This window comes from Tetrao urogallus (genome assembly GCF_951394365.1).
Source record: "Tetrao urogallus genome assembly, chromosome: 4".
NCBI lineage: Eukaryota > Metazoa > Chordata > Aves > Galliformes > Phasianidae > Tetrao > Tetrao urogallus.
In genome coordinates, this window is record NC_136817.1 from 59,762,947 (window position 1) to 59,789,831 (window position 26,885).

Sequence of the window (26,885 nt, forward strand, 5' to 3'; positions counted from 1 at the left end):
TTTTAATCATTGCAGGACTGTGAGATTGTTAGAAGCATGTAATTTACTGAAACAAGAACGTCAATAAAATAGCCAAATTATACTGCTGTCAGTGTAAAGACAGGAAGAACTATTTTGGCTGTTAATACTGACATATTGGGCAAAACCAGGTGAAACTGCAGACAAAATTCCTGCAGAGGCTGGTTGAGCTACAATGCCTATATAACATTTTTGTAATGATGGACTTTCATTTTTCCCTTTTCACAAGGGCTTTCTGCAGTCACAGGGGCCAGCTCCTGCTAACAGTGATAAAACAAGGGAGAAAACCAATTTAAATGGGATCAGAAGGTCAACTGCATAAAATAAAATCTTAATCTTACTACTTCAAAGCCCTCAAAGACAATAATCCATATTGCAGCATCGTGCCCTGAAATAAAGAACTCCTGTCTCATTCAAAATGGAATTTCCACCAAAAAAAAAAAAAAAAGAAAAGAAAAAAGAAAAAAAAGAAAGAAGGGAGGGAGGGAAAAAAAAAAAGGAAGGAAGGAAAAGCAAGGAAGGATTTATATTCGTCCATGCCCAACTCATCATCTTTCTGAGGAATCTTATTTAACAAAACAGTTCCAGAGGCACCAGTACGAGGCACCGAGCAGGGGCTGGAATTCCCCGGGGGCTCGCACCCTGCAGAATACACTGGGGCTGCCAGCACCCCACGGGGACAAGTGCCGTCCCGCATCCTCTCACCGTAAGGTGAACCGCTACCCGCGCTTTGGCGATCAGGCCCAGCAACCGCTCGCCCAAGATGGAGCCCCCCGAGCCGGGAGGCGGGACCCGACCGCAGTGGGGCGGGACGCGGAAGCTCGGCTGGCCCCGGGTTGCTGCCGGCCGGGCCGCGGAGCCACCATGGGTCTTCTGCTGCTGCTCATCTGCCTCGCCCTGCCGGCCACCGGCAGCGGGGAGCTGCGGGCCTTCGTGGTCGCCCACAGCCACATGGACGTCGGCTGGGTGTATACCGTGCAGGTGGGGCGCCGCGCCGCTGCCGGGGTACGGGGATGGCAAGGCCGGGCCGGGCGTCTCCGCTGCCTTTCTCTGCTCGGCCTGTGACGAAATGAGAGCAGCCCGGAGGGCTTCCCTCGTCCTTCGCCGTCCTGGAGGCCGGCTCGGCACCCGCTCGCTGTCTGGGGCTCCAGGTGCTGGCCTGGGAAGGCGGGTCCGTCTCTAGGGCTGCCGGACTCTGGGCTTTGCTTGTACCGGAGTTCGGGTGCTGACGAAGTGCCGTGCTGTGTGTTCTGTGGGGTTTTCTTAAAGGAAAAAGTATTCAATCTAACAAACGGCGTGCTTTAGTTATTTTGCATGCTTTCTTGGTCTTTTAGTTTATCCTGTGCCTAAGCCAAAACCCAAGAAATACTGTAGGTGTCCCTGTGCTTTGCAAGGCAGTTGGACTAGATGACCTTTAAAGGGTCCCTTCCAAATCAAAGATTCTGCGGTTCTGTGATGAAACTTCAGTCCTCAAAGACTCCTCTTCCCATTGTCCAGTGTGGAGGTGGTGCCTATGGCAGCACAAGTGTAGCAGCAAAATATTTTCAGCTAAATGAGGAGATAGATGCATAGGGAAAAAATAAATCAAGTGGGACAGAAGTACCTTTTATATCTGTTGAGCTAAATCCTGCATCCTTTTTCGTTGCTCTGTTTTTTTTAGGTTGTACAGAAGATGCTGTGGATACTTGACTTGCTATAGTGCTTTGGCATCACGTCTTTGAGAGTAACTAATGAAAAGATTTTGGCTCACCAAGAAATCTGTTGTGCATGTGTTATATTTTTTAAGAAGCTCAGTGAATTTCTCCTTTAGTATTCAAACTCCATAAGAGGACACAACATTAATTTTTACTATTTATTAATTGTATTTATGCAGTTAGTGACTGAAGAGCTCCTCTAAGATAATGATTTGTTAAAAAAAAAAATTCAGTTGCTAGAAACTTCAGTTCCTCTGTTATTAAATTATGAATGTCAAAGATTACTTTGGTCAAAAAGCATGAAGGTTCCCTCTCCATCCTTTCACATGCTTCTGTAGTAAGATGAAGCCTGAAGGTAATTCCCTGGGGATGTGGTCCCAACCTGCTGTACAGGTTTGTTTAGTTATTAAGTTTCACTTATACTACCTTTTTAGTGTTTTGTTTCTGTGTTTATAATGTGGAAAACATTAGTCTTCATTGTGTGCTGGAAATTATGGTGTTGATGGATAATTCCAGTATTAGATGTTTGATAAAACTTTGTTTTTCACCTTCAGTGCATCTTCAATGGCAATCTGTTGCAATCTGGTAGTACCAGTGGTATCCTAACTTAAGTGAAATGTGGCATTTCACTTACATGTCTTACTGAAGATGTGAAGAACACCTCACCATTGTCATAATGCTGTATGAAAAGCAAAGTATAATTCTTAAATCACTTTACAAGTTTAAAATCTACATATAAATAAGTGCAGTTTTGTCCTATCACTGCTTATTGTTTCATTTCCTTAGTTGATAGAGGATATGTATTAGAAAGGAAATTATTATTATTGCTTGCTGGTGGCCTGGCTTGTGAGAACAATTATTTTTAATTCACTCCCAGACCACTGGGCTCTATAAGCTCTGTAGGAGTTCTTGATTAGCTTGATTTTGAGTCATATCTTACTCTCCAAAATACATCAAGAAAGTATTTTTAGGAAGTTTTTGCTCTGAATGTTTTAGTACTGTGTTGCATTTCAAGAGTCCTTGATCAGCTCTTAAAACACAATGTATTTTGCTTAACTATTAAGAATTTAAATTAAGCTTATTGTCATAATCCCTGTAAATAAAGGTTTTAGAATATATAGTTTGCAGCTGATTGCTAGTGACACATGAAAATTTAGCAATCGCTTGAGTAATAGTAAAACTTGAAGGCTATTCCCTTTCTGAAAATTGGATAATAATGAGTTTCTAATCATAGTCTTGATTTTTTTATTTTTTTTTTATGAAGTCATTAAGAAGTGATGAGTAAGTCATTGCAAGGAGTTATTTACATATGCTCTGAATTATTCTAGGCCCTTCCTCCTACATTCAGATGTTTTTGCTTTTCTGATGACAACCTTTAAACAAGATAGCAAGATTCCAGTTGTGGAAAGGAAGGACATGGGAAAAGTTAATTTCTTATTTTGAATCACATCGTCCTGCTCTTATTTCAGAGCAGACTTTTCTTTTTTGGAGGAAAATTGCACAAATTAAAACTATGGATTAAAATTGTGTCATGCCTGTTAGTCTCAGTTGCATGAGGGATGTCTGTTAATCACTTTCAGGTGGATGTCTTACGTGTATTCTTTAGCAAAAGCCAGTGGCATCGAGTAGAAAAGCGATATGGTTGATGTTAAAACAACTCTGCTGTTGTAGCCAGGTGCTGAAACTGGTGCAACAGACATTACAGGTATTTTCAGGAGCTCTTCTGTTGCCTTTAGGTGTTGAATATCACTTTGAAGTTAAGGGTAGAAGACCGAATCTGGACAAACAGAATTTTTTTTCTGACAAGGGAAAGCTTACTCAAGAAACGTTAATGTGTGTACTTTTAAATTAACATGATGTTGCTAATTTGATAGCACTGTAGCCATGTGATAGGTTATTTGATGAGTTCAGTTGCTGTGCTTGCATGCCAGTAAAATCCATAGGCCTCCTTCTAGAATCAAAGATGCTTTAGGAACAGGAGGGGTAGGTGCGCAGATTCTCGTGTCAAATTATTCTACATCAACAGTCAGATTTGTTCTAAGAGTCCTTTACCAGTTTTGTTTTATTCTAAATCAAGGAACAGACCTCCATTTTGTTTGACGGATACCTAATGCTTCTCACAAGAAGGAACTTTCTTTTCACTTTGAATATGGCTCAAAAAATTACTGTTTCAGTCTTAAGAGTTCATGACTGAAACCTCTAGGGCCATAATTGTAAAATTTTTAATTTGTGCAGAACTGTTATACCAGAAACATACACAGACAGCAGAGCATGCTTGCTCTGCAAAAGCAATTCTACTGATGTTCTAAATAATCAAAAGAGCAGAAAGGGTAAAGCCCAGTGAGTGTTCAAAACAGCCCTTTTAATATCAACAAAGCAATATTCTTTTTTTCTTTTTTTTTCAGGAGAGTATGCATGCTTATGCAGCAAATGTCTACACATCTGTTGTAGAAGAACTAACAAAAGGTAAGCAGCGCAAATTTATTGCTGTGGAACAGGAATTCTTTCGGCTCTGGTGGGATGCAGTAGCCACGGATACACACAAGCAGCAGGTAAGTTGTACTGAAGCCAAATGTGCTTCTAACGAAGCATCCGTGCTTTTTTTTTCGAAGGGTGAGAAGAGGCAAAGTACTTCAGCATTTGATTTTTATCCAGATCTTGTGTAAGTTAAAGAACTTTAACTCTGCAGGCAGTTGCAAGAGGTTAAAAGCTAAGCTGCAGATCAGAGCAGTAGGTGGTGGTGACCTTTGCACTGAAGACTCTTCACACTTCGCAATTCTTGTTTCATCAATGAGTTTCTTGTTTGGTGGCACAGTGGTGTAAGATGGGTTATTCTGAAAGAACCTGTGCCTAGTACCTCTCAAACATCTGAGAATTACAGCTGCCTGATGCTGTCCACAAGAATGAACTTCTTTCTTTCTTTGCAGTTAAACGTTGCTCAAAAAATTGCTGTTTAAGCAGTGTTAGTGTAGCTAAGGGAAAAACATATGATTCAGCAACAAGAATTGTTCCTTGGGTTTGTTTATTGAAGAGCCACGATCCATTTGAATCTTGAGAGTTTTAACTCAAGAATTTTTTTTTCCTAGTAAATACTTTTTGACGTTTGGTTTGTTACGAATCAGTCGTGGTGAAATAGAAGACTGGAGTGGCAGCCTAATGGATGGTTATGTGTCTGATTGCAGGGTATAATGTTTAACCCTCTCTAGATCAGTGGGTACAAGTGCATCTCCCTATAGGTCCTCATGTAGAACTTCAGCCAACAGCATCATATTGCATGCAGTACACTAAATTTCATTTTGTGTTAAGACATCTGCTTTGATTTTTTGGCTGATCCTGTGTGGAGTCTGTGTGAGTGGATCTGATCATCATTGTGGGTCCCTTCCAACTTGCCATGATCCATGATTCTATGAAGCTCTGTAGATGTAAAGTGCTGTGTAAGAAACGCTCCTCCTATCTGTGTTGTTTCGTTTGTTTAAACACAGTTTTTCACTAAATTCTGAAAATTCTGTAGTGTTTCTTGTTTAAATAATAGCTTGCAACCTGTGTGCAGCTTTGCTGTGCATAGGCTGCTCTTTGCCCATGGTTTGCAAGAAAGTTTTCTTGTTTTTTATTCAAAAATAGTGTTGTAAATCTGGGGTGGGGCCATTAAAGAAAATAGCATAGACTGCTTTGTGTATTGCAGTGAAGTTCTCTTTCAAATGGCAATTGTTCTTGTTTAAAGTACATTGTGTTGCAGTGATACAAACTGTAAGTAAAAGACCTATAATTCCCTATAGTTCTTAATATCTATTCTTATTATCTGGTATCTGAAGAGTAAATATTTATCGCATTTGACCTCAGCAGCACCAAATTAATATATATGATTCAGCCCTTACTTTCTTTGTCCTGATACTTGAGACTTTTCTGCATTTTAATCCATTCTCTAGTTAGTTTATAGTTGATGCTTTTCTGAAAATTAAAATGATTAAAAACAAGTTTCTCTTGAACCTGTGTGTCCAAACACTGAATCTGTAGGAGCTATGATGGTTGTTAATAGCTGACATGTTTTTAACACTAGGAAGTTGCAAATATTGGGCCTTCGAATTAGGTCGCTCTGTTTATTGCCCTGCTTTTTCCACTTGAACTCCATCGTTAACTATTTCCTTGGGCTTTAGTTTTGCTGGTTTCTCATAAGTTCGTATTTTACTTGAAATGCAGGATTTAATTCTTTTTTCTTTGGGCCTTTCTGCTTTAGATTAGTGGTAATATTCAAATCATTAAAAATTATGTCCTGAAACTGAACCTGGTTTTACAGTTTGGGCGAGGGTGTATGTAAGACTGAAAGGCATTGCAGCTGCATGTAGCTGGATGTGAACCTCTTAAGTCTCAGTACATGTTGTTCATAGGATGGTTTAGGTTGGAAGTGACCTTAAGGATCATCAAGCTCTAGCTCCTTACCTGGGCAGGGCTGCTGGTCACCAGATCAGGCTGCACAGGGCCCCATCCAACTTGGCCTTGAATGCCTCAAGAGATGGGGCATCCATAACTTCTCTTGGCAGTCTGTTCTCTCAGTGTTTAATTTTGTGAAATATTCCTGTCTCCTTACCCTGACTTGATGTTTCAAGGCAATAGTTAGTGGGGAAAAAAGATATTTAGCTGCTTATCTAGTTTGTAGAGGTGGGTTCATGTAAGGAAGTACTGGTTGTTGCAAGATCTGCAGATGTGTTCCACTGTTGTAGCAGCCTGCTGCTCATAAAACTGTTACATTTCTTTCCTAAGTTCCCCTGTCCTTTTTCTCAGTTCAAGTCAGTGAAAGGCGTAGTGTATGTAGATATCCATTTTTACTTTTTTTTCCCCCTTCCTCAAGTTGGATAAAATTCAATTTACTTATATTATTCTTCTAGTATTTTCAACCTCTGTGTGGTTCCGTGAAACTTAAATGAAGTTTCTGCAGTGCAAAGTCTAGTTCAAAGATATCTTTTTTGGACATCCATTCAAACATGGAATAATAACCACAGATGCTTTTCATGTAGGTCAGGACCAGTTCTATGCTGACACCAGATATCAGTTATCTGGTCTCCCAGCATGCTAATCAGTCACCACAGTCAGCTGGAACTAATTTATGAATGCTGAGCCCTGAAGCATTTTCACAACATTGTGAATGAGAGAAATGATTATAATCAGAATTGACAATCTGGCATCGTATCTGAGCAGACACAGGGGCATTCGCTGAAGGTTCCTGGGGAAATGAACATAATAGGCCTGGAACAGCCATCCTACATGACAGATATTTAACAATAAACAAACAGTGGTGGGAGAATAAAATATGTATTTATACCTCAAACTTTCAACAACTGTATCTTCAAAGTTCCAGGTAGTGAAGTAGCCATAATGAAGACAGAAGCCTCACGAAGACTTTTGGAAAGAGACACAGATTGTTATTGCCCTCCCTCCACACAAACTTGTACAACTTCATCCAGCATGTTTGCTGACTATTGCACTTGACCATATGCTTGGGCTTCTAGTGGCTGGAGTTAACAAAATAGGAAACCTCAGGAGCCTGGGCATTGCTGCTTGCATATGGGGTTTCATATTGCTCTCTCATCTAGCTGCCCAACGGCTTTCCTAAGTCAGGATGGCTGCAGCAGGAGGAACTCTTCAGGAGAAGCAATACTATCCTTTTTAATCTTCCAACTCTAGTTTAGTCTTCAGACAGGATCCTAGGCTGTGTGTGGGGACAAGAGCCTGATGTTTAGATTAGTAGATGCTGTTGTCATGATTTTATTCTGAGCAGCAGTATCTACATGGTGGTGCATCTTTGTGCCTCTACCTGGTTTCATTGTAAGCTGAAATCAATGCACTGTGCAACCAATTAATGTACTTTCCCTCCCGACTCCCTGCTTTTCTGCTTTTCATGGCACTCAGTACAGACAGCCTTTTATCCTACTTATGACCTAGATGCCCTCTTGACAACTGTTTTGTCTAGGTAATATGCTGTGATTGAAATGAATCTGCAGCCTATTTGGAGAAGACAGAAATGACATTTATGTTCTGTGTCTTAATTTCAATATCATAGGTCCATCAGTTACTTCAGGAAGGACGATTGGAATTTGTCATTGGAGGGCAAGTGATGCATGATGAAGCTGTGACACTAATTGATGATCAGATTTTACAGTTGACGGGTATGCATGTGTGCATTTAATTTTTATCTTTTGTTGTTGTGACCTTGGGGGTTTGGTTTTGTTTTCATTTCTCAACCCCCAGTTTGCTTTAAAAATATATATATTGTTCTTTAAGAACTGACTTAAGTATTTCTTTTTTTTTTTTTTTATTCACTGATGAGTCATCTGTATTAAAAAAGCCTTTGCCTTAAAAAAAAAAAAAAACAAAAACAACCTGCAGTAAACAGGGGGGTTATAAACTCCTTTGGGGCAGAGACCTTTTCGGTTTTTGTCTATTTGAGGGCTAAAGCTCCTGTGAAGACAGTTATGATTAAACTGAGGATTTGAAATACTCTGGAAGAAAATACCTCTTAATAATTGAGGAATTTGGGGCAGAGGGTTTGTGTTGTTTAGGTAAAGTCTTTGGCAGTGTATTTATGAAGTCTTTTGGCAATGACCGCAGAAGGTCACTGAGGACATCTTAACCTGCATGAAAGACTTGCTTAATGAAGAAGCCCCTATTTGTAATAATTAAGGACAGTTTCTGTTAGAAATTGTCTCGTATTTCCAAGAGGTGCACTATTTCTGATTTTAATTTTCTAGCTTCTGCTTCCATCCACTTGTATGTTACACCTCTCTATCGGATGGTGTAAAGGCTCTTTCAGTGGTTAAGGTTATCTCCATCTGGTTGAAGTGGGGGAGGGGGAGACAGTTCATGCCACTGTCACACTACATATGCCTAGAATACGTTATGAGGGAGTGGCATATTTGGGGGCAGGGGGAGGGATAAGAGTGTGTAAATTAACACTAGTTGCCTATCATGGCTGATAGGCCTTGCCCGTTTTAGGGCTGCACTCTGGACAGCTTCTTACATCAGAGAATAATGGGTCAGATAACAGGTTTTTCATCAGCTAAACCTGACTGCACAGTAACACTCTGTGTTCCTTGCTTGTTGGTGTTTATCTGGAGTACAAGGAGAACGGCTGCTTTTCCATCTCAGTGAGTCACCACATCACACTCAAGCAAAAAAGGATAGGGAGGGGATGGAAATTTTTTTTTTCTCTTGAATCCTATGTTTATAACTGGCTGAGAGCTTAGTACACCCAAAAATATATGGTATTTACAAACTTTTTCTTCAGTTGGAGTTAGTTGTGCAAACTATTCTTTGTATTTTAATGTTTCATTTAGTGTGCAAATGTAAATGTTGTTTAAAGGATTATTCCAATTTACTAGCTAATTTGGCAGAAAAACAAATATTAACATCATAAAATATCCCCATTATTTTTTCTTGAAAGAACTCTGCTCAGTTTCCACTAAAGGAGTATGTGGAAGAAAAAGAGAAAAAGGTTGTATAATTGCACTGTGTACACCTTGAAAAGACAAAGCCAGTGTGGATGACTGGGATCTACGTTGCTTATCTTTTCCTTCTGCCCAGTTAGCTGAGCTTAGGTGAATGGTCTAGCAAACAGTGTCTGAAATGTGCTTTACTCACTATTTGCGAATGTTTTCACTAGAACAGATATTAACCATGGGAAAGATGGTGTGAAAAGAAGGTGCCTTGCAACCTCAGTTATTTACACATGGCCTTTGGAGTGAAGTTAGTCCAAAATGGAAAGATGTTTGTATATTCAAGTAGTTACATGCGCAACTCTAGAGCTATAAAATAAAGATCTGTTTTGTTTTGGTTTTTTTTTGATGGTGATAATCCATATGCCATGTTCTAGAGCTCTCTGTGAGACCATCTGCTTAGCTGGTTGAGTTGTTTTCATTTAATTGGTTTTACCTGAATTTATCCTGTTGTCTGGTGTCTCCGATTTGTGTATTGTTTTCTTTATTATTGAAAATCATTTCAGTATAAAAAAACACTGGTTATAAATAACATCTTTTAACAATATTGCTGTTAACCTTTGTCTATTTTCTATCTTTGTGATCCTCAGTCATATTCACATTAGTTTTGTCTACTGGCTGCCTCCTTTGTTCTTTTGTCATTGATAGGAGATTAACATTTCCTGAGGTTAGGTTGAATGATTTCAGTAAACCCAAGCTGAAACTCCAGCATCAACCTACTAGCCGTAACTTAATCTTTCTTTAGGTACTGTTTCTGAGGCTATCTAGTTCCTGTTTATTATTCATCCTTTATGGTGTTAATAAGGTATGCTAGGCATAGCAAAATAAATACTGTCATTGTGAGACTTTAAATGCTTTGGTAAACAGCAACAAAGAGCTATCATGTAAGTGCCTATCTGTCATACTACATGCATATTACATTTAGAGAATGAACTTGTAGGAGTGCACCTAATATAAACAAATTTTGCTTTGCAGAGGGCCATGGGTTTTTATATGAAACTTTTGGGATCAGACCTCAGTTTTCTTGGCACGTTGATCCTTTCGGAGCCTCAGCGACAACACCAACTCTTTTTGCTCTTGCTGGCTTTAATGCTCATCTTATCTCTCGAATTGACTATGACCTGAAGGCTGACATGCAGAAAAACAAGGTAAAAATACTGGAGGACTGGAACCCATGACAGCATACCCATATGATAATCTAAACCATGACATTATGAAAGCCCTCTCTGATTTGTGCAAGAAAATATAGGTATTTCTTCTCTAAAAGTAACTGAAATTCTTCTCTAATATTGTGTGTGGTAGTGGTAAAATACACTGTCTGTACAATACTGTCAGTCTTCATGACTTCTGGTCATGGACAAAATGTAGTCTAGCTTGAGAAGGATGCAAAATGTGGGCAGTTTGTCAAGGAATAAGTGGTCATGCAGTTAGGACTGTTAGAATTGTAATCTTTTAGAATGTATTTCACCTTCCCACAAGAAAATCTTTGGTATCTTGTTTTCTATATACACAGCCTTAAAGTGTAGAGTTTGTGTTTGGGGTGGAGACTCTCATGGCTTGGAACACTTATTTGTGGCTGTAGAAGTGATAATATTCTGTCAGTCAGGGTTGCAGCTAAACACTGTTTGAATTCAGTTTGTTTCAAATGCTGCTTTCTCTTGCACAAAGTGTTCCAGTAAATATTTTTCTTTTCATGACATGATGTTTTATCTTGGTCTGTCAATGCTTTTATGCACTAAATTGTGTGCTAATAAAGGCTTTGACTGGAATGAGCTGGGCATTAGGCAAAGCTGCTGTGAATGTTGCACAGAATTCAAGCATCTCTGGAGAACAGGACTCTTGTTGAATTTGATGAAACCAGGACTTACTGCCTCAAGCTTGTAGTGAATTCTGATTCTTCCTTTCTTCTTTTATGAGTTTTTGATTATCTTTTCCCATGAAAACGTTCTCAGGAACCTGGCAGTCTAGAGATTTCCAAAATAATAGTTCTGTGCTTGTCCTCGAGGATAATGGTTTTGTTGTTGTTTTGTTTTCCAGAAGCTTCAGTTTGTATGGCAGGGTTCTCCTTCCTTATCTGAAAGTCAGGAGATCTTCACCCATACTATGGATCAGTACAGCTACTGTACCCCATCGCAACTGCCTTTTTCAAACAGGTCTGAAGATTTCAAAAATAAGCAGAAATATGCTTTGGAGAGTTTATATTGAGAGTTTAAGGATTTCCTTTGATGGTGCTCGTAGAATCGTACAATTGCTTGTGTTTGGAATGACCTTAAAGATAAGTTCATCTAATTCCAACCCTCATACCATGGGCAAGGATACCACCCACAACAGTGTTCTTTCAACAATATTCTCCTGCTTTCCTTTGTAGACCTGTGGTAGGTCAGTGAGAAGTCTAGACTGTGGATCTGAGTCAGGTTATTAAGCACCCCCAGCTACCCACCGTGATGCATGAAATCTGCTCACTACCTGACAATTGAATTCTCAAAAGTGACATTTTCTACTGACAGGCATTAAAAATACTTCAAAATATTGACAGACTTTAAAAATAATCTTTTCTACCAGCAGGAGTCTTAGAACTCAGGTACAACTTTCATCTACACACAAATTATGTCAGTTCCTATCAAAATAATAAATACAGAATGAAAATGGGGAACAAATCAATTACTGCAAGCAGGATCTGCCCAAAACGGGACTGGATTTTTGTTTCTCTGCCTGAAAATTTAAGAACTCCAGGAAGCTTAATGTGGATTTGGCTATTGCCAGTTGATTTTCTGTGGGAGACTTTCAGCATTATATTGGACTGAGATTGTGTACATTGTGTGTATATAGAATAGACAAATTTTCCATTTACTTTGTGGGAAAAAAAAAAAGAGCTGTGAACTGAAAACTTTATTATCCAATAATACACACCATGTAAGCACAGTTTACCTGGGGGAACATCCTCATTGTTTCAGACCTGGCTGGTTTGTTCTGTGATTTCTTTATTCTATGGAAGCAAGCAGTAGGGACTTGGAAAATTGCACTGAGAGAAAGAAAAGCAGGCAGCCTTCCTCTTAACCTACCTCCTAATAAACACTAAACATTAACAGCAGATGTTAACTGAATTTCTTGCTTCTGTATACCCTCTGTCAATGTTTTACCCTAGCACCTTTTGATGAGTTTCTTTCAGTTAGCTGAATAAATCTTGTTTATAGTCTATTATTTTCTTCTTCTACCTAGATCAGGATTTTATTGGAATGGATTTGCAGTTTTCCCAGATCCACCAAAAGATGGTGTTTATCCAAACATGAGCCTCCCTGTTACAGATACCAACATCCACATGTATGCACAGGCCATGGTGGCAAACATTAAGGAGAGAGCAGCCTGGTTCCGAACGAATGATGTTTTGTGGCCGTGGGTAAGTGCATTATCATCAGAGTTTGCCTGAGAAGTGGCCAGTACACCTACAGTATGGGCAGTAGGTAGGTGCTACTCTGCTACAGTATGTACTACCCAAGTATGGAGTACAAACCATGTGACTGAGAAGTGTTTTTCTAATACGTGGGGACCAAGTGTCTGATTAGTAATTATTTTTGAAAACTAGAGCTTCCTCATACTGTCTGTGGTCTGTCTACCAAATCTTCTAGCCTACTCAATGTAGAAAGAGATGTACCAGAGTTGTGAAGATAACCTCTTGCCTAACTATGTACTATGGTCTGTTTTCCTCACCTTGTAGTGCCTATTTAGATTACCTCTTTACGTAACTGTTTAGCACTACAAAATTCTGTGTTAAAAAAATGCTAGCATTACAGAAAAATGTACTAAGCGTTAGATAGACAACATCTTTTCAGACTCGTTTTCTTATGCCTTATTCTTTATATTTTAGTTAAAAACAGTGATGTATCCTAAATGGGTCATGCAAACGCTTTTTTTTCAGCAATCTGCTGTATTAATTATGTCCAACATGTACAAATAGCACTGATATACTTCTGCTAGTTTTAAGTTGATAGAAAATAATAACCCTTTCTAAATTGAATGTTCAGTCTGTTTTTGAAGCTTTGAAGTTCAAAAGAAATACCACTTTAATGTAGGTTGTTGTTAAAAAGATCCTACTAAATTATATGACTTAAAGTTATTTTACTTTTCTGTTTTTGGAATTTCAGGGCTGTGACAAACAGTTCTTTAATGCATCTGTTCAGTACTCCAACATGGACCTATTATTGGACTATATTAACAAGCATTCTGATGAGTTTGGAGTGACTGTCCAGTATGCAACTGTTGGTGATTACTTCCAAGCAGTTTATAGCAGAAATCTTACATGGGAAATAAGGAATTCTCGAGACTTTCTTCCGTATTCAACAGGTAATTGCGTTAACAACTGCACACATCTGGCCCAATTGCACATATTTATAGTTTTAATAAAGGAAACTGAGAAAATGAGAAATAAAAGAGCCAGCAGTGTGCCCTTGTGGCCAAAAAGGCCAATGCATTAAAAATGGCATGGCTAGAAGGGAGGTTCTCCACCCCTTCCTCTCTTCTTAGATGAGGCTACATCTGCAGTACTATGTCCAGATCTGGGCTGCTCAGTTCAAGGAAGACAGATATATATAAGCATTGATAAGAAGTTCTCTAAAGGGCAAAAGTCAATAGGTTGAGGCCAGACTCTTTTCAGTGGTGCCCAGTGAGGAGGAAGGGGCAATGGCCTTCCATGTGAACATGAAGAAAAACTTACTTAATTTGAGCATTATGGAGCTCTGGAATGGGCAGCCCAGAGAGTTTATGGAATCTCCTTCTCTAGAGGTGTTCAAAACCCATCTGGGTGTATCCTTTGCAACCTACTGTAGGGAGCCTGCTGTAGTGGGGGAAGTGGACTAGAAGATCTTCAGAAGTCCCTTCCAACCACTACAATTCTGTGATTCTGTGAAAAATAGAATCACAGAATCATAGAGTAGTTTGCATTGGAAGGGACCTTAAAGACTGTCTAGTTCTAACTCCCCTGCCATGAGCAGGGACACTTCCCTCTAGATGAGGCTGCCCAGGGCCCAGTCCAGCTTGGCCTTGAATGCTTCCAGGGATGAGGCATTTATTTACATTACCACGTTCTATAAAATAAGACAAATTGATCCAAACTTAGTGCAGAGGTTGTAATATTCATTGGCACAGCTAGCAGCAATGAATGGAGGAAGAAACCATGGGAAAAAAAATGAAAATAGGAAAACTCCTAGGTCTCTGTTTTGCTTGAAGTGTACATTTTTTAGTAATCTGTTTTGTAGACATAAAACTTGCTATTCATTATTTTCTCTGCCTTCTATACACAGCACAAATGCACAAATACCTGTGGTCTCCTACAGTATTAAATGTGTGCGTTATATTTGTGTTTCTCTAAAATGATCTATAGTAGATACACAGTGCTTCAGGATCCAGAAAACTGAAAGGAAACCAGTAAACCAAAAGATGCCTTGAAACAAATGGCTGTGTGGCCATATAGAGTGATGTCCCATCCTATTCAAAAAAAATTGGATTTTGCATAAATTAGAGCAGAGATGGGAAGGGTGGTATTGAGTAATCTGAAGGAAGAGTCAGGGAACAAAGGGAACAAAGAAGGGCACAAGGTGATCTTAGAGATTACTTCTGTGTTAGTGCAGTAGAACAGGAGTGGATCAAAGTGAAACAACTGATGCTGAGAACTTAATGTTCACATGGTACGTGCTCTAGGTATATAGGTATAATCTGATTGCATGGACTGAAGGTCCAATAACACTTGGAACATGCTTTCAGGAGTATTACTACATGAAAGAAATTTAGTTTGTGATCTGTAAAGCCATTTTTTTTTAATGTCAAGTGAAACATAGTAGGTAAGGATGACCTGTGGTTTCACTTGACAACATCGTACTGGTCCAAGCAAAACACTGGTAGGAGTACCCCCAGTCCCCACCCCACTTCCATCTACTGTAGCTCTACGAGAAAATCTTGTCCTTTTCATTAAATGAAACAGTTGTAAGTTTTGGGAAAAAGAATTGTGTTATAAGTGAGGCCTCAGAAAGGAAAAACATCCCCTGTAATACTGAATTTTTGTAGTATGATGTGGCACAAATTTATTGAAGTTGTTGCTTGCTTGTTACTTGCTGTGTTTTTCAGGTAAAATTGGGAAGTTATTAAGGAAGATGTGCTGTACTCACCATCCTTTTAATCCCTTTCCCCACTAAATTTAATCTTCAATCTTTTTTTATATTAGGGCAAAAAAAAAAAAAAAAAAAGGAGAAGACAATAGGTAACTTCTCACTTTCAAAACTCATTAGTTTCTTTCATTGTTTCATTTCTGGATAAAATTATTATTGAAATAACTTTCATATATAATTGTAGCTACAACTGCTTCATCACATTCTTGACGCTGTGGATTATCTCTTGGACTATTATTATGACCCAAATATATCTTATACATCTAATAATCTGTAGCATGTCTTTTAACTTTTAAATAATAAAAATAACTGTTTCCTCCTGTGAGTCATTGCATGGACCAATCCCTGACTCACTCACTTCCCCTGAGGGATCATGTCATATCTAATAACTTGCTAATAAATACATTGTGGGTTCTAACTGCTAATAGCCTTTTACATCTGAGCTCTTACCTGTATCTTTTGGTGTAATTTACAGGCAGCAGTCACTTGTCACTCGCTTGCATAATAGCAGCGCCCTTAATGCTCCATGTGGGTTCCTACACGTAGATGCAATCTCTTTCCTAAACATCGTACTGTGCCTTGCAATTACAGTGTAGATTTGAGTGCACTTTCTCCCACGTACTGTTTTGCTTCATGATGATTAATCCTCTCTCATTCTTTCTATGTCACTTTATTATGAGTCACTTATTGGGCTCAGTGTCACTTCTGACATATGCCTTGGAAACTCAAGTTTTAAGTCCCTGAAAGTTATTTCCGTTCTCCATTTGTTGCACCATGTTGCTGTGCGCGTGCAAAACTTGCTTGTAACCTTGAAAATTGGAAAGGAATTAATCCTGGTTGAATTCATAGCATTTCTTCAGTTGAAAAAGAGGTTGCCCTACGGTTTTTAACCTAGAGATCCCATTCTCTAATTGTTGCTTTTAGTTGTAGAATGCTAGCAGATTGTTACAGTTGTGTATACAGACTTTAGAAATCACTGTCTGCAGCTTCTCTATGAAAAACTAATTCATCAGTGGTTTATCTGCTTATAAAACAGCAACTAAGGAAAGATTTGGGAATTTTAAAACAAATAATTTATTTTCTTAGTTTGTGATACTAAAACATGTTAGCACAAAGGAACCATTGAAATATTTTGCACTACCACTTGGGCACGTTTTGGTGTAGTTTGAGGTATTGGAGTAGTATGGGGTCATGTTGTCTCATCACTGTTTCTACTCCATTTTGAGGATTTATAATTTAAAACAGATCATTTTATCTGACTAACAGAGAGAATATGGAGGCTAATAAGCAAAGATTATAATCTGATTTATTAATATAATGTCCTGTATTGAAATTTCTACAGTGTTTTGTACAGGTCCACAAGAGAAGTTTCTACAAATGCAGGTCAATGCCGCAGGCAAGAGCCTTGTATCAGTAACTGCATTCCTAGACTTATACTAAAGACTGTACTTATCTAAAGGGCATATTTATAGCTCTTTCTTTGTAAGATTTATAACTATTCCATTTGATGTATGGTGTGCAATACATAGCAGTTTTCATGTGAGAAGGTGTACAGTATAGTCTAATAAATAGCAAATGAGCAGTAACTGAAGCGGTATTTTGGCCTTTGTTGGATCTCTTCAACTCTTAACAGAGCCATTCCAAGCCTGGACTGGATTTTATACTTCTCGGAGCGTGTTAAAAGGAGTTGCAAGGAGAGCAAGTTCACTGCTTTATGCTGGAGAGTCCTTTTTCACACAGTATGTTCGGAAACACCCAGCAGGTTCCATCTGCAAACACGGAGCCCTAAAGCAGCTTCAGAGCCTTAGATGGGCAGTTTCAGAGGTAAAGACTGATAGGTGTGTGTGTATGTATGTATATATACATACATATACTATAAATATGTTTATTTATATAATACATATTTTTATATCATATATATAAAATATATAATATGTATATAACATATATATTATATTTATATATATAGTATATATATATCATATATATTTTTTATATTTTTAGAATTGTTTTTAATAAAAGTATTTATTGCACAAAGGAAACACTTCATTTATAGTGTCTCCATGTCACATGTATTGTTTTAGCAATAATTTTCCCTTGTAGCAAGTCTTACATGTAAAAAATAATAAATAAATAAATAAATAATAATAATAATAATAAAATTTGACAAATAACTGTCCCAAAACAAGACTTCAATCCCTTAGCCATACATTCATTGAGTGGTTACTTCCAAATTTTAAAAATGTGTAAGTCCTTTTCTCAGTTATATTATTTAGTTGTAATGATTACAATAAAAGCCTGAACAAACTTAGAGTTCTGTGATAACCTCTACTTGTGTAAGTTGGGAGAGGAAAGATTTGTTCCATCAAAATTAAGCAAGTAAGCAAGCAAGAATTTATAGACATTAGTGCTTTTGCTGGTCATGAATATTTTGTCAGCTAAGTTACTGAACAGAACTTTGTAGCAAATGAAAAATCTATCTTGCTGTGGTATTCTTGATATTTTTTTTTTAAGTGTTTTTTTTTTTTTCTTCTAATACATACCTTCAGAAATGTCTAAATACTAAAAAAATGATAAAATATAGGGGGACATCTGTGTCTATCTTCTCTTTGACCATTTTCTTCTATGTATAGCAATATGGAGAGGCAAAATGCAAATCTGTGAGTATAGTTGTAATACCTTATTATTTTAAATGAAATGTCTGAGGGTTACTGGATTTTTTTGTTTGTTATTTAAAAAAAAAAAATGTTCTGAAGATGTCATTTGTTTGCATTGTGTTCTGACCTTTCAAACTGCTCTTCAATGTAAGGTCCAGCACCATGATGGCATAACAGGCACAGAGTCTCCCAAAGTGACAAACATGTACATGGACAACTTGATGTATGGAATGTTCAACGTTAAGAAGCTAATGGCTTCCATAATCTTTGATATGAACAATGCTAAGAAGAGTGAAGAGGTGTATTATATTTACAACAAAGACTCGGGAAAACCAGGTACTTTTTAGAACAGCTTTTCCAGTTTCTTGCCTGTCTTACGAAAGTTACCATGTTTCCTTCAGAGAGAGTCAAGATATTTACCACCTATATGTTGTCAACCAAAACTGTAAAATTGTTTACTGTGTAAGAGGTGCTAAGCCTGAACTAATTAATGAGCTCTCAGATCTCGAACACCTGAAAACAGGACTTCTTAGCTGTTAGGCAGAGCTCTGACCCAGTGCAAATGTCAAAGCTGGCTCCTAAGTTCAGACTTCTCCTATATAAGAGAGAGGAGGAAGAGGTGGTATAATTACTAAACTACGTCTACTACACAACATAATCCTATGCAGTAAGAATCATAGTCACAGCTAAGAAAAGTTCTTGCTATGATGTACTGCCAGTGAGTATAGAATAGTTTTAAGGATGCTGTTCTAAAGGCTGCATTGCTTTTTGTCTTGACTTTGGAAACTTTTTAAGCTGTCAAATATAAGCAGTGCCGTGGGCTGCACAACAGACTGATTTGGTTTTTTACAGGGCTGTTTTTAGATTAGGCTTCTCATTTGATCTTCTGTATAACTCTCTGTATAAAGTTAATTCTGCATGACAGCGAGTTTTGGTAAGCTGCTTATTTTCACTAAATGTAACATTCAACTCAGGTGCCATTGGCTGAACACAAGGTCTCTTTTTATTGGGTAAATAATAGGAAAAATAGTGCAGAAGGGGTTTTCATGAAATACTGTGAAATGTACTACTACTTTCAATCCTGAAGTGTTACTGCAGGTCGCTATGTTAAAATTTTGTAATGTAGTGGTGCCAGACAGACCTCTTAACTATTTTTCAACATCACATTTTAAAGATTGTAATTGTAGTGACTGATTGTTCTTTTTGTTTGCTTATCTATGTAAAGGTACTACAGATGTTGACCATTACGTCATTGTCTACAATCCCCTGGCCTGGAACATCACCACGATTGTCACGGTCCCTGTCAACATCTCATCAATGAGCGTTTATGATGAACTGGGACATTTTGTACCAGCACAGGTACTGCAAAGTTTCTTTCTGTTAATTTTCTTTCATTTGCCAGTTCTCACTGACTTGATCCTACATGGTAATATAGTACATAGGAGACCAAGGATTACTTCAAGTTGGGATTTGCCTAGTTCTCCTTTAAGTGATTTGTTTGTTTGTTTTCCTTGCCTGTTCTCTCAATTAGAATTTTTTTTGGCTTTAATGTGCCAAAGCCTTTCGACTCTTGTGTGTTTGGTTTGTCCTTTGCATGCCTGTTGTGTGCCACCTGACAGGATTTTATCTAGCTTTTATGTTGTGTTTTAAAAATAAAAAAATAAAAGCAATGGAACACCGCTGTTTCCAATAAAGCCTTATGAGCATAAACCCTGCCCTCCCCAGTTGATAGTCCAGTTTGTACAATTGACATATTGCCTTGGATAGGAAGAGAGGTTTTAGAAAAGTAGGATCTTAGTTATAAGCCTAAAGGGAATGAGGGACAAGCAGCTTCCAAGGAAATCCAGCTCATTCTATGTTGTAATCAAGCTCCATGACAAGAACATCTGTTTCCCAGGAGGAAAGATGATGACCTTACATGAAAGCTAGCACCAGCCTTTCACAGGATAGTTTGCTTTGTAGAGTGCCTCACCCAGTGGCTTGAAAGACCTGTAGGAATGCCACCTGCACAGAAAGGCCTGAAGAGGTTTGACATGCTTCCTGATGCTCCCCTCTGTCCCCAAAATGCCATGTAACTCAGCAGCTTTTGCCTGGTGGACAGAGTTTCTCTTATTAATTTATCTGTGGCTCATTACTGTCACTATGCATCAAGGCATCACGCTGTAGTCTGCTAGGGATACACAGCAGCTATCTGGGGTTCTGGCATATGAACGTGACGATGGCATGAGGTCTTACTGCCTTTATCAGGATGCCATTAGTCTCTTGGGTTAGTACATGATCGTGCTTACCTATCAGCCACTTACCTCCCAGAAGTCATCTTCTCTGAATTATTTTAGGTTTGTAAGATAATAGTGGGAGCCTAAAATGCTTTTAAAGCTTTTATTTCAGGATATAGAATGCCCTCAGATCAAGCTGTTGTTTTTTACCTAAAAGTTTTCTCTTCCAGAGTTGTTCTGTAGTCTTTTTTTGCTAGGAGTTACCCCCATGTGCACATGGAGAGTCACTTAAAGCAAAATTAAATCCATTTATAAGTAATGTGCAGTTAGTTCAGGATCATTTCAGTGTACATTTATATCGTACATTACTTCCCCTCGAGAGAAATCTTTAGCTGGGAGCTTTGGTCTAAGTATATGGTTGAAAGGAAGTGGGGCTTGGCAAAAAACACTGCTGCCTTTGGTACCAGGTGTAAGAGTTGCATAGTAAAGGGAGAAAATAGGATTAGGCCCTTTTGGTACCAACAATAGGAGGTCTGCAGTATGAGTAAGTGAATGCGTGCCAGTCCAAAGTGTGAAGGTTTAGACAGCTTGCTTTAATTTCTTTGTAATGGTAATTAAGCTCTCTGACTATGTAGTCTGTATAGAATTTATGTAATTCATTTTCTTTCCCCAAATAGGAAGTAATAAAAATTACATAACATTAATGGGAAGAATATAGGTAATTGAATAATGATTAAGAAAAAATCAAGATATTTAGGTACTTAATAACACTGGTGTTCTCTTTACACAAAAATATGCCACAAGATTACACTTCTTCTCCTTGTCTCTTTCTTAAGGTGAGGGTGTACCTGGTTGCTTCTTCCTCTTGCCACCTGTTTTCTCATATTCACACTGATCGCTTCCTTTATGTTTCTGCCTCGTCTGTCTAACTGATTAGTTTTAGTTAGGATTATTTTTTGTCATTATCTTTTGTTATGTGATATTAAGTCAAGATCTTTAATGCTATATTCACAACGAAGTATGATACAACTTTGCAAAGTGCTTAGCAACCTTCTTCCCTTTGCTAGCGGGGCTAAGCTTACTCTGAGGTCACTAGACTCCTAATTAAAAGCAGTATGGATCTACATTATAATTAAGAAGCATAAGACTAGCATGTGTAGAAATATATTTTATAGTATTAGTTAATTATGTAGTTTAGAGCTTATAACACATGAGTACAGTTCCCTTGCTAATTCATTTTCTGTAATGGAACAATGTTGTATATGTTAACTTACAGATTCAAAGTTCAGCTGAGTCCCATTCTATCTATGATCTGTATATTCTAGTTGAAGTAAGTGGTCTGACTTACAAAAAATACAATGTTAAGCCCTCAAGTGATAAGCAGTCTGCATTTATTGGAAGATCAATTAAATACAAGCGAAAAGACGTGTTGCATTCAGTTCAGCCAAGTCAAAAACTGCTTCCTGTGGCCAGCAACTGCTACGAGATCGTGTTTGACCAAAACACTAATCTAATGCACAGCATTACGAACAGGTGAGATTGCTTGCTTTTTGTGTTTCAGATTCTGTAAAACCATTTTGTAAAAGTAAGTCCAAGTACTACACTGTGTGCCTTAATACTGTGAGACCTAACTGAATTTTCTTCATAGTTATTTATTTTTCTCTGCCATTCGCATGTTGGTATTTTCTGTGGAATGGAGGATTTTATGTTGGATGTAATTTTGTACTATTTCTGTCCTGTTGTTTAACCATACAACCAGTAATAAGAGAACATGACAGATCACAATATTAATACATCAGAAGAAGCTTGTTTCACTTCTGAGCTAAAGAGAAGTTTGAATGTGCAAAGATGTAAGCACATATTCTATGGCTACAGTAAGAGCTTTAAAAGGTAAATTAAGGGCTTACTAGTTAGTAGTATTTGGAAGTCATTCTTTCTAGGAAACTACAAAATATTTTGAAAGTAAACATTTAGGCAGATGAATTAGGCAAATTTGGTTAAGCAAATGAAATGAAAGAACAATCAAGATCAATGTGAGGTTTGCAGCTTGGCTTTCTTGGCTGATGTGAATTGGCCCAATTCCTCGAGGTTTCAGTGGAGCTGTGCTTTTTGCCTGATCAGGATTAAGATAGCATCTTAAATTATCTTCACTTGACTTTGCAGGGAGTGTGAAATGGGTTCCTAAGTATCTTAGCCATAAGGAGGAGACAAAGTATGCTGAGCAAGTGTGTATTTTGTTACCCTGTTGGCACTATACCTTGTCACCATTGTTAAATGTGGAAACCTTTGCCACAGCAGTTTTCTTAGCTACAACATCAGATAAATTAATTTAATTATTCATTACTAAATCGAGGCGTTCCTCATTTTTGTGCAGCAGCTAGTTTTAGATCCTGTAGCAGCTCTCACTTGCGCTTCAAAACATGACCTAAGTAAGTGCTGTTCCTGTTTTAAGATGTTCCTATTTTACGGAAGTATAAAATACGTAAAAAACGTATTTGTAGGGTAATAACAGGGTTGTTTTTTTTCCCTCTGTGGTTCACAGGGAGACTAACCAGACTGTCCAGGTGACCCAGGAGTTCCTCGAGTACCATGTGAATGGAGATGTTACAAAAGGACCCATTTCAGACAACTACTTGTTTGCCCCTAATGCTTCTGCTGTTCCAGTATCGCAAGCGGTTGGATTGGAAGTGGTCTCTGGAAACTTAGTGACAGAGATACGGCAATACTTCTTCAGGTGCAGCTCCATTACAGCTTCACTTCACTTGAATGTGTAGTCATCTGTTGATGTATGTGAGTTGTTCAGTGCAGCTCCTCCTCCACACAGTGGAGTTCTTGTACTCTGGAAGTTCCAGACGAGAACTGACATGAATCTGCTAAGCATAATGCTACGTTTTAGATAAGCCGTATCACTGGGGGAGGGAGGCAAGGATTGTTCAGAGTTACCTCAGTAGTCTGCTTTATAATGTAATTGTATATAATTAATAACCCTTCTTATTTTTATAGCAATGTTACTGCTCAGTATTACACACATGCAGTATTTACAAGGATGTTTTCAGTACCCGAAGGCTATGATGGGAAGCTGCTCTGTCATAGGATAGAGCAAGAATACAGTGTTGGACCTTTGGAAGTAAATCATGAGGCAGTTCTAAGAACAAGCACAAATTTGAGCACTGGGCAGCTGCTCTACACTGATGACAATGGATTTCAGATTCAGAAGAGACCATTCAAGACATATGTGAATAATACGGTAGCACGGGTAGGTGCCAAGGCATAATCCAAACTAAATGTTGTTTAACTTCATTTTTCATCACTTTTATCTAGATTAAAATTAATACAGCATGAATTACTATGTGTTTTCAGAACTATTATCCTATGGTCCAGACTGCCTACATTGAAGATGATACCACAAGGCTAGTGCTGCTTGCAGAAAGAGCTCATGGTGTCTCAAGTCAAGGGAATGGGCAAGTGGAGGTAACAAATGCAGTTGTGCGGGTTTTTTTTATTAGGAGAGGATAGCTTTGTGACTGATAACTGTTGTGACTCATTCTCAACACAGGTGATGCTTCACAGGAGACTATGGAACAATCTTCAGTGGGACCTAAATAACAATCTTACTTTGAATGACTCTTCAGTGGTTCGTCCTGTGTTTTGGCTTATTTTAGGGACTAAGTCTGCCACCAATGCTTTGTATCAGACAAGTGGCTTAGCATTACAACACAGGCCAGTTGTAATGTTTGGAACATTTTCAGGTAATTCATTCTATCTCCTGTGCTATCTTTAGTATCTGAATAGTTTATCTATTTTGCTTTGTCTTACACTGTTAAGTTTGTAAATGCAGACTTTAAGCCTCCTGTTTGGTGAAGTTAGTATACTGTGAGTTTGAAGGCAGGTTTAGAGACTGTTAATTATTTTGCATTAATTTCAGATATGGATGCTTTCCAAGTGTTTCCAAGAATGTTTCTCTTGTTACGTAATTATCTCTGCTTTTAGAGGAGAAAAAATTGTAGAGCATGTAATGAGAACAAAATGTCCACACAGTGAATTATTGCAAAGTAGCTAGTGTACTTTGCAATCAGCTTCCTGGATGCGAGTCTTAGTGACCTTTTTTGAGTCATTCTTTTAAAAATATTTGACTTATTAACTAAAACTGAAGCCTGGTAGTGGAATAGTAGTATCAGACTGCAGTGAATTCTGCTTTATTGGAAGCTTTAATACACTTCTCCAGCTCATAAATTCCTTCGGTGTTGTATCTCAGAAGACCTCAGAGGAGAAAACACAGCATCTGCTTTAGATCTGCTTTGTCAGGAAACGAAAAAATCTTTTTATGGTACTCTAGCCAGGCTTATGTACGCGTGATGGATGTTTGATGTCCACTTTGTTTCCTTTTGCATGGAGGAGGTAAACCAGAGCTACCCAGGCAGCAGAGATCAGCCCACAGTTTTTCTGTAACTGTCCCACCTAATCTTCATCTCCAGACTCTGAGCATTCCAGGGTGGAGATACAGCTCTAATCATGCAAAGCAGCTCCGCACCATTCACATGGGTAGGTGCTTTCATAAGGGTGTCTGAAAGTTATGCTCCAAAAATCTGTCTTTCTATTTTTCTGTATTCTCTAAATAGCATTTAAGTGTTAAATCCCTCCATCAAGACAGATAATTGTCTTGATTACTTGACAGTTAACGATTGCTCTACTCAAATGGTAAAACATCTCCTATATGAGTTAGTGTCATGTCCTGTTAACAGTGGGAACAGGGTACTTCTTGCTCTTAGCACTCTGGCTAATCTTCAGAAATGGAACATAAGTTCAAATAATGTAATTGTGAAGCACAAAAAATTAAAATAAAAACTGAACAACAAAAAAAAAAAATTGGTTTTATTTTATGTCAGAAACCATTTCATGTTGTTTTTTCTTAAAGGTAAACAGAAGCAAGGTGATGCAGACTTCAGTCGTGTCCTGCTAAGAATTAGACACCTGTATGAAGTTGGGGAGGATCCTGTGCTGTCTCAGCCTGTGATGTTGAATTTGAAGGTAAATCTAATCCTTGTGGAACACCGCTTAAGGTATTTTTGTTCCAAGGAGAACTGGTTCTGGAATGATATGTCCCATGTGATAGACTCCATAAAAGGTATGAAAATGCTGCTGTAACTTTAGCTTCAGAGGATTGCAGGTCTTATTTATATTCGGACTTGCACCACAAAAGCTATTACTTCAGATAAAGTTGTCTTAGATACAGTATGCAGACATGACAATAGCAAGGTTGAACAAGGTGTAGGGCTTTCTGTTTTTTTCTTGAAAGTTAGTAAGAGTTTCAGTTCTTGAATTGCAAGATTAGTTGCTTAGAACTCTGCTACAGTACAGAGGAAGTTCTTGGCACCTCTGCTTCTTCGTTCAGGTGAGCCTGTAGTTGTCCTTGTGTTGTGACTTGGAGAATCCTATGGCAGATTTAAGTCTCTACTGCTCTACTTACCGGGTCAGTGCTTTAGATAAAGTTCTGGTCTATGTATTAGATCAGTCGTTGTTAAGCTAGTCTCAATAAACTGTGATTCTTTACTCACAGTGTTTGCTGAAAGAACTGGGGGCAGTGAAGTTCGTGGAAGAGCGATCACTCACAGGCACCTGGGATGTAAACACTTTGAAGCGGTGGAAGTGGAAGACTGCACAAAACCCAAGCAAAGGTAGGTGGAACAAGACAGTTGGTGTCTTTATTCCTGTTGACTGTTGAAGCTATATGAGTTCTCTGATTAAAAATATTGCTGTATTTGCAAGATGAAAAATGTTTTGTTCGTCTACGTCACATACCTATTATCTAGCATAGTCTGCAAGCAGTAGGAATTAGCAAAGGTTCTCAGCAAGAACTAGACCTCAGTATTTCTCTTGTGGCTTATTTCACCCAGAAGTGTTAAACTCCTAAAAGATTTCAGGTTTCTATCTTTGGCCAGATTGAAGTGGCTACTCTATGAAGTCATGCTTCATGAATTTTGTTATATGCTGTTGAGTTGTGTCAATCTGAGCTTAACATTGTGCTCTAGAAAAACAGACAGCTGGAGTTAAAAATCTCCCACTGTAATCAGCTTAAAGGTCTGTGTGGATAGGATTCCAGTTAGGACTCTCATTCAAGTGCTGTAGGTGACCTCATTTCATTTCCCATTCCAGTTAGTTGCTTGGACATAGTCCTTGCTCTCACAAGCATATTATGTGCCTTGTAAAATGCTTGCAGGTATCTTGGCCTGGGCAAGCTGTGAGTTTCAAGCTCTGCTTGACCTGCAGCTAGGAACTGGCTTGTTTTTTACTCATGATGATCTAAAATGCATGACTGGAAAGTCACCCACGTTTTCTAGTATGAGTCAGTGTATGAAAAGTAGATAGATTGTTGTGTATCTTAATATTAAGAATGAGAGTGCACTGTAAGTTCCATGTAACCTATAGCTTTAAAAGAAGAGAACCTGTTCAAACATTTTAGCTTTTAAGGAATACACAAATTGCATCTGCTGATATAGAATAATTTAAATTTAAATAAAGCTCCTTCTTGAATAAGTTACCAATGTTTCTGTGTCTTACAGGATTCTCCAATAGTACAAAGATCTCCGACGACTTTACTGTAACTGTTCACCCAAAGGAAATAAGGACTTTTTTTGTGTATTTTCAAGATCAATAA

General features: G+C 38.2%; 1 protein-coding gene across 1 annotated transcript; it reads left to right on the plus strand.

Annotated features, from left to right (window-relative positions):
• Nucleotides 1-781: 781 nt before the first annotated feature.
• MAN2B2 (mannosidase alpha class 2B member 2) lies at nucleotides 782-26,885 on the plus strand (the record flags this gene model as incomplete). The annotated part of the gene is given in 20 exon segments (XM_079534219.1): nucleotides 782-863; nucleotides 866-999; nucleotides 4,118-4,264; nucleotides 7,768-7,873; nucleotides 10,175-10,347; nucleotides 11,237-11,352; nucleotides 12,419-12,596; nucleotides 13,342-13,540; nucleotides 16,991-17,181; nucleotides 18,167-18,350; nucleotides 19,240-19,373; nucleotides 21,507-21,763; nucleotides 22,773-22,964; nucleotides 23,234-23,486; nucleotides 23,591-23,701; nucleotides 23,787-23,979; nucleotides 24,626-24,772; nucleotides 25,146-25,258; nucleotides 25,788-25,905; nucleotides 26,791-26,885. Coding segments are annotated over 20 exon segments (3,123 nt in total).